The sequence below is a fragment of the Etheostoma spectabile genome, unplaced genomic scaffold (genome assembly GCF_008692095.1).
Source record: "Etheostoma spectabile isolate EspeVRDwgs_2016 unplaced genomic scaffold, UIUC_Espe_1.0 scaffold406, whole genome shotgun sequence".
NCBI lineage: Eukaryota > Metazoa > Chordata > Actinopteri > Perciformes > Percidae > Etheostoma > Etheostoma spectabile.
The window spans coordinates 194014-202980 of NW_022605605.1; the positions used below are offsets into that span (position 1 = coordinate 194014).

Below are 8967 nucleotides of genomic sequence, written 5' to 3' on the forward strand. Positions count from 1 at the left end.
TGAAGGAGCTGAACATTTGGATCAGAAGAAGATTGAAGGATTTGAAGCGTGCTTCATTGACTTTAATGTTAAAATAAATGTTTTAAAAGCCTAATATTTGAAAAAGTATAAAATAGCAGAAACATAGTAAGAGTCCCATCCTCTGCTGAAGAGCTGAAGATGGTAAAAGTGAAGGTTTTAAATAGCTGAAAGTATGCAGAAGTTAGAGATAGACAAAAAACGTACGGAATAATAATAAGAAAGCAGAATAATAAAGACATAAACAGAAATAGGATAAAATACAAGAACAAAAACAAACAACATTGTGTGTTTGTAAAGTTTTAATAAAAGAGACTCTTAACCAACGAGGTTGTCTGTGTTTTTCAGGCCAAGGAGACGGAAATCCGCGGCACGCCTGGTGATCGCCGGCCTGAAGACCGGCGGCAAATACAAGTTCAGGGTGACGGCGTTTAACGCCGCCGGCAACGGGGAGCGGCGGGAGGTCCCCGAGGTGTGGAGGTCAAGAAGGAGCAGTGAGTCCACGTTCTTAGTACTCTTAGTACTCTTAGTACTCTTATTACTGGTATTACTCTTACTGGTAGTAATGGTAATACTGGTAGTAATGGTAGTTGGTAGTACGGTAGCAATGTGCAGGGGTTCTTTGTGTCGTAGTTTTCTCCTTCATTCTCTCTTACTTTTGAAGCTTTTTTTTCAATGTTTGCATTTTTTCTTGCGTTTTTGTCCCTTTTTAACACTTTGACCCTTTCTATCTCCCCCCCCCCCAAAGTTTGCCGGAGCTGGACTGGACGCCTCGGTGAGAGAGCGGATGGTGGGCAAGCCGGCGGGTGATCGGATCACGCCTATGTGTCGGGCCAGCCGCGCCGGAGGGTGACGTGGAGCCGGGACGGCGCGGCGCTGCCTCCCGGCTAAAGTGGAGACGACGGCCATCAGCTCGTCCATGGTCATCAAGCCGGGCGCCAGGAAGCACCTCGGGTCTACACCCTCACCGCCAAGAACGCCGGCGGCGAGGTCACCAAGAACATCACTGGGAAGTTCTGGGTAAAATACTTCTTTCTTTTTTGTTATTTCAACTTTTATATAAATGAACAATATAACGCGTTCTGCCCCCCACCAGACGTGCCCGGACCGTCGGCATCCCCGTCACGGCAGAGAACCTGACCCTGACTCGTGCAAGTGAACTGGTTCTTCCCGGAGAACGACGGCGGTCCCCCATCAGTAACTACGTGATCGAGAAGCGCGAGGCGGAGCGGAAGGCCTGGACCTCACTGTCCTTCACGCGCCGAGACCGAAACGCCGTGGCCAGACTCACCCCCGGCAAGGCCTACTTCTTCAGGGTGGCGGCGGGAGAACGCCATCGGGGTCGGACCCTTATCTCCACGCGCCGAGATCATGTCAAGGAGCCAATGAGTGGGTTCAGGGAAAGAGAGGGAGGGAGGGAGGAGAGAGAGAGAGAGAGAAAGATGGATGGAGGGATGGAGAGAGGAGGGATGGAGGGATGGATGGAGGGGATGGAGAGAGAGAGGGGGGATGGAGAGAGAGAGAGAGAGAAGAGGATGGAGAGAAGAGGGATGGATGGAGGGATGGAGAGAGAGAGAGAGGGACTGGATGATGGAGAGAGAGAGAGGGAGGGGATGGAGGGATGGAGGAGAGAGAGAAAGATGGATGGAGGATGGGAGAGAGAGGGAGAGAAAGATGGATGGAGGAGAGAGGTGGATGGAGGGAGGGGAGAGAGAGAGGGATGGATGGATGGAGAGAGAGAGGGATGGATGGAGGGATGGAGAGAGGAGAGAAGAGGATGGAGGGGATGGAGAGAGAAGAGAGGAGGGATGGATAGGAGGGATGGAATAAACCTATGTACTTTGACGCTGTCCCCATCCTTCAGATATAAAGAAGTGTGTCTGTCCCCAAGGTGTGGCCGGACCAGCCGGAATAGAGGTTACCAAGGTAAACAAGGACATGATCGGCGTCACCTGGAAGGCGCCCAAGTTCGACGGCGGCTCGGAGAATCCATGTACATCCTGGAGGCCCGCATGATCGCAAGGACAAGTACAACCCGCGTCACCAAGGAGACGCTGATGGAGAGGAAGTACACGGTGGACGGGCTGCGGGAGGGGGACACCTACGAGTTCAGGGTCCTCGCCCGTCAACGAGGTCGGACCCAGCCAAGCCGTCCTTCTGCACCAAGCCAATCACCTGCAGGACGGACGTGGGTGGAAAGTCTGTCTGTCTTCAGTTACCGAATGTTAAAATACAGGGGCATAAGTTATACACCCCCCTATGTTAAAATACAGGGGTATAAGTAATACCCCCCCCATGTTAAAATACAGGGGCATAAGTATCACCCCCTATGTAAAATACAGGGGCATAAGTATACACCCCCCTATGTTAAAATACAGGGGCATAAGTATACACCCCCTATGTTAAAATACCGGATAAGTATAAAACCCTATTAAAAATACAGGGGCATAAGTAACACCCCCCTATGTTAAAATACGGGGCAAAGTATACCCCCCCCTATGTAAATACAGGGGCATAAGTATACACACCCTAGTTAAAATACAGGGGCATAAGTATACACCCCCTATGTTAAAATACAGGGACATAAGTAAACCCCGATGTAAATACGGGCATAATATACACCCCCTATGTTAAAATCACAGGGACATAAGTATACACCCCCATGTTAAAATACAGGGGGGCTAAGTATACACCCCCCTGCAGGGGGCATAAGTATTAACCCCTATGTTTAAATACAGGGGGATAGATAAAGAAACGATTAATGGGATATATTAGACTGCATTCTTGACTCTAACCCATTGTTTCCCCCCCCCCACAGAGAGCCAACCATCGAACTGGACTGCGCGATAAGATCATCATCCGTGGTGGGCGAGGAGCGCCTGCTGCCCGCGGCGCTACACACGGCAAGCCCCCCCCTCCATCGTGTGGTACCATGCGACGAGGAGCTGAAGGCTGCGCAAGCACGTGATGTTCAAGAAACGTGGAAGCATGTAGCTGGGGCTGATGAAGGCGCAGCGGCACCACAGCGGCCGCTACGTCGTGCTGGTGGAGACAGCACGGTCCAGGAAGGGCGTCTGAAACAACCGGTAGTCGGTACGGGGGGGACACAACGAAGGGGGGGGGACGTTACACACTGCACCACAACGGGGGGGGGGGGGGGCGTTACATCATTACAAGGGAACATAACAGGGGCAGGATTAGACCACTGCAATCGGGAACACACAGGGGCAGGATGCTAGCCACTGACAATGACACACGGGCAGGATCAGACAACAAGGGGAAACAAAAGGGGCAGGATGCTAGACCACTGACAATGGGAAACAAACCAAAGGGGCAGGATGCTAGACATGACAATGGGAACACAACAGAGGGGCAGGATGCTAGACCAATGGACAAATGGAAGAACAAACAGGGGCAGGAGCTAGGACCTCTGACAATGGGAACACAACAGGGGCAGGATGCTAGACCTCTGACAATGGGAACATACCAGGGGCAGGACACTAGACCTCTGACAATGGGAACATCACAGGGGCAGGACACTAGACCTTGACAATGGGAACCACAACAGGGGCAGGACACTAGACCCTGACATGGGAACACAACAAGGGCAGGATGCTAACCACTGACAAGGGAACATAACAGGGCAGGACACTAGACCACTGGACAATGGGAAACAAAACAGGGGCAGGATGCTAAACCACTGAAATGGGAACAATAACAGGGGCAAGAATATGACCACTGACAATGGGAACATAACAGGGGAAGATACTAGCCACTGACAATGGGAACATAACAGGGGCAGACACTAGACCACGGAAAAGGGAACACAACAGGGGCAGGACACTAGACCACTGACAATGGGAACACAACAGGGGCAGGATACTAGACCACTGACAATGGGAACACAACGGGGCAAGATACTAGAACCAAGGAAAATGGGAAACATAAAAGGGGCAGGGGACACTAGACCACTGAATGGGAACACAAAGGGGGCAGGATACTAGACCATGACAATGGGAACCAACAGGGGGCAGGACACTAGACCACTGACAATGGAACAAACGGGGGCAGGATACTAGACACACTGAATGGAACACAGGGCAGGACCAGACAGACAAGGACAACAGGCGGCACTAGACCAACTGAACATGGGAAACAAACAGGGGCAGGACAAGACCAATCGACAATGGAACACAAAGGGGCAGGACATTAGCCACTGACAAGGGATGATGATGTGATTGTATAGTTAGTTTTTTCCATTTGGAACACGTGAAACGGCAGAACCTCATATGGCAAGAAAAATCCGAAAGCATCCATAATGTCTCAAATGTCCGTAACTGTCCCATTATGTCCAAACGGTCCTGTCTCCCCTGCAGACCGCACGCCCGCGCTGTGGCCCCCGTGGTCTTTGAGGAGGTGCACCGGGAGTTCATGTGATCTGTGGAAACCTCGCTGGGACAGCGGCGGCAATAGCCGTCCCAACTACATCACGAGAAGAGGGACACCAAACAGGGACACTGGACCATGGTGAAGTCCGCCACCACCAAGACCGTCTGCAAGGGGGGTCTGGGCCCGAGCGTGTCCCGGCCGGCCGCTAGGCTATGGGGACCATAGTTGTTGATCTCCATCCAGGGACACTCGGCTGGCCCGAGACACAAATTCACTTCTCTGGGTCATGGACTAGCTCATTAGGCCTCAAGGTACAAATAACTATGGAATAAATAAAGTTAAAAATAAAAATAAAATAATCGGTTAAAAACCTGAAAGAAAAAAGAATAGTCCTATCAAATAAATAAATAAAAAATAAATATGAAATAATGTAGATGACTTATTCTGTGTGCAGCTCACTAAATATCTCTTAAAACCTTTTAATGTAATAAGATAGTCATAAATATCATAGTATAGATAGTAGAGATCATAGTATAAGTAAATAGATGTAAGAGAAATAAGAGAATCATAAGGTATAGATATAATAAAGAATATAGATATAAGAGTAAGATAATAAATCAAAAGTATAATAATAGGATTAGTAAATAAGAAATAGATAAGTATAAGATAATAGTAGGAGAATCAATAAGATTAGTAATAGAATAAATAAAGAATAATAAGATAATAGTAATGAATCATAAGATAGTAAAGATTAAAAATAAAGAATAATAAATAAGAATAGATAAAATAAGATAGTAATAAGTAAACAATAATAAGATAGTAATAGAGAATAATAAGATAAATAATAGAGAATAATAAAAATCATAAGATCGCATAAATAGATATAATAGAGATAATATAAGTGTAGTAAGATAACAATAAGCTAGTAATAACATAGAAAATAATAAGTAATAATAAGTATAATAAATAAGAGAATCCATAAGATAGTAATAAGATAAAATAGAAATAACTAAGATAATAATAAGATAACAATAAGGAGAATATAAAAGTAATAAGATAATAGATAAGTACGAATCATAAGATAGTAATAAGATAATAATAAGAGAATAATAAGATAATAATAAGAGAATATAATAAGATAGTAATAAAAATAGTAAGATAATAGTTAAAAGAATAAACGATAGATAAGATAATAATAAGAGAATCTAAGATAGTAATAAGATAATAATAAGAGATAATAAGCATAATAGTAAGAAATAGTAATAAATAGTAAAAGAATAATAGATAAGATACAGAATAAGAGAGTAAAAATAATAAGATAAAATAAGAAGATAGTAATAAGATAATAGTAAGATATAGTAGAGAATATAGACAGTAATAAGATTAATAGTGAAGAGAATATAAGATAGTAATAGATAATAATAAGAGATAATAAGATAATCATAAGATAAGAAAGATAACATAAAGACGTAATAAGATAAAATAATAGTAAGAAATAGAAGATAGTAATAAGATAATAATAAGATAATAATAGAATTATAGAAGATTAATAAGATAGTAGGAATCATAAGACATAAAGTAATAAGGATAATATAAGGAGAATCATAGACAGTAATTAGATAATAGTAGAGAATCATAAGAAGTAATAGATAATAAGATAATAGTAGGAGAAGGATTCTGAGCGTCTATTTTATGGTAAATTTTGGTTAAAAAAGAATCTCAGATTTTCAGATGAGACATTTTTAAAGGAGACACCCGGGGAGGTTAGGGACCCAGTTTAAAGGGATTCTAGTATCCTGGGTGTCTTTAGCAGACCGGTGTTCCCAGTGGGGGGGTTAGCTGAGTTGTCTCCAGACCGGGTTCCCAGTGGGGGGGTAGTGACGTTGTATCCCAGACTGGTGTTCCAGGGGGGGGTTAGCTGACGTTGTCCCCAGACTGGTTCCCAGTGGGGGTAGGACGTTGCTCCCAGACGATGTTCAGTGGGGTGAGATGACGTTGTCTCTGTCCCAGATCACGAAGCTCACCGAGGGGGAAGGAGTAATCATGAGGATTGCGCTGAGAAATGTACGGCATCAGCGACCCGCTGGAGTCGGGAAGAGATGAAGGCCAAAGACATCTCAGAGCGTCTCCTGTCTTCAGCTGTCTTTCAGGATATCGCTGATGCTGGAAACGCTGGAGACATAACGGGCATGTGAACGTAGGACGGACATTCAGCTGGGTCTCTACAGGAAGTATTGGAAACAAATTTTATTATTACAATTAAAACAAACAAGTTGGGGCCCAGGTAGCTCAGCTGGTAGAGGGGCGCCCATATGTAATTAATTACATATATTATATTACATATATATATAATATATATTATATATATGTTTTATGTATGGATATACATACAAGGAGGTCATAATGTCTACAAGATTGTTCGGCATAATGAACACCACACAATTTATATTATCATCTTTATACTGTGATTCCTATCGGGAGCAATCCTAATAAGAGAGTCTGAGTGTAGATCTGTCCATGTTTAAATGTCCTCGAGCGTTGAAGCGTTAGCCTGAGCGATGGGGGCTAACCAGTTTGGTCGCCCCCCCCCCCCAGGGGCCCGAGGCCCCGAGATGCCCGACGGTCCGCGAGGTGTACGCACAACGCCCTGGTTCCTGTGGACCCCGGCCCAGCGACGGAGGGAAGCCCATCACCAAATACATCCTGGAGAAGAAGGAGCCCAAGGCCAAGCGCTGGCCGGCCACCAGGGACCCGCTGTACCCGCACACCAGTACCGGATCCAGGACCTGGTGGAGGGCTGCGGTACGATGTTCAGGGTCATGGCCGAGAACGAGCTCGGGACCGGACCCCAGCGAAACCCTCCAACCCATCCTCGCCAAGGACCCCATCGGTCAGTCATTACATCATATATACAGTATATATGGGATATTATACTATAATATATATATGTATAGAAAACATTGAAAAAAAATATCTAGATCCTCTGCGAGGAAATCAGCATAGTAACACATTTGACACAACACCACACACCCAACACACACAATACAAACCACAAACATACACACTAAACATGCACAACACAGCACACACACATGCACTATATATATGTATATATTAGACAGAGTGTGTGATTGATGACTGAAAGATAATAGTCTGTAATATTAATTGTAATCCCCCCCCCCCACCCCCCCCCCCCCGCCAACCCAGTGCCCCCGAGCCCCCCAGTGACCCCCGAGGCCTACGATAAGACCAAAGACAGCGTGAGCCTGAGGTGGAAAGTTGCCCCGCCACGCGGAGAAGGCCGTATCTTCGGCTACCTGGTGGAAGTACCAGAGGCCCGGCGACTGGAGTGGACGCCGGCCAATGAGACGCGGAGCAGGTCCCCGACCTGCACACGTGGTCACGGGATTGGCCGAGGACAGGAGTACAACTTCAGGATCTTCACCGTACGCCGCCGGCAAATCTGACCCGTCATATGTCAAACAGACCAGCAAAGTCCAAGACAGACGGGTACGGGTGCTCTGGTCTGTCTGGCTGTGTCGTGTCTGTCTGTTGTCTGTGTGTGGTGTGTTGTGTGTGTGTGGTGTGGTGTGTGTGTGTGTGTGTGATGTATTGTCCTGGTACATATGACCCTCGTTACCAGTGAAATGACCCGTCTCCTCACAGAAGAGCGCCCTGAGACTGCTGGACGCCAACAGGCGCGAGCCCACTGGCCATGCTGGGCTCGACATCACGCTGAGCGCCACCTCAGGGGCGTCCCCACGCCTCCGTCAGCTGGAAGAAGACGACGGCAACGTCCCGTCACATCACAGAAGAAGATTTGAAGGATTTGAAGCGTGCTCTCATTGACTTTAATGTTAAAATAAAATGTTTAAAAGCCTAATATTTGAAAAAGTATAAATAGCAGAAACATAGTAGAAGTCCCATCATCTGCTGAAAGAGCTGAAGATGGTAAAAGTTGAACGGTTTAAATAGCTGAAAGTATGCAGAAGTTAGAGATAGACAAAAAACGTACGGAATAATAATAAGAAAGCAGAATAATAAAGACATAAACAGAAATAGGATAAAATACAAGAACAAAAACAACAACATTGTGTGTTTTGTAAAGTTGTTAATAAAAAGAGCCTCTTAACCAACGAGGTGTGTCTGTGTTTTTCAGGCCAAGGAGACGGAAATCCGCGGCACCCGCCTGGTGATCGCCGGCCTGAAGACCGGCGGCAAATACAAGTTCAGGGTGACGGCGTTTAACGCCGCCGGCAACGGGGAGCCGGGGGAGGTCCCCGAGGTGCTGGAGGTCAACGACAGGAGCAGTGAGTCCACGTCTCTTAGTACTCTTAGTACTCTTAGTACTCTTATTACTGGTATTACTCTTTACTGGTAGTACTGGTAATACTGGTAGTACTGGTAGTACTGGTAGTACTGGTAGCAATGTGCAGGTGTCTCTTTGTGTCTGTAGTTTTCTCCTTCATTCTCCTTACTTTTGACGCTTTTTTATCAATGTTTTGCATTTTTTCTTGCGTTTTTGTCCCTTTTTTCAACACTTTTGACCCTTTCTATCTC

General features: G+C 45.9%; 1 protein-coding gene across 1 annotated transcript in view; it reads left to right on the forward strand.

Moving 5' to 3' along the window:
• LOC116686626 (titin-like) overlaps positions 1-8967 on the forward strand; it is a gene marked incomplete in the record, with an annotated part of 242683 nt that overhangs the window by 141892 nt on the left and 91824 nt on the right. The window contains 1 exon segment of the mRNA XM_032511647.1: positions 8567-8717. Coding sequence (XP_032367538.1) covers positions 8567-8717 — 151 coding nt within the window.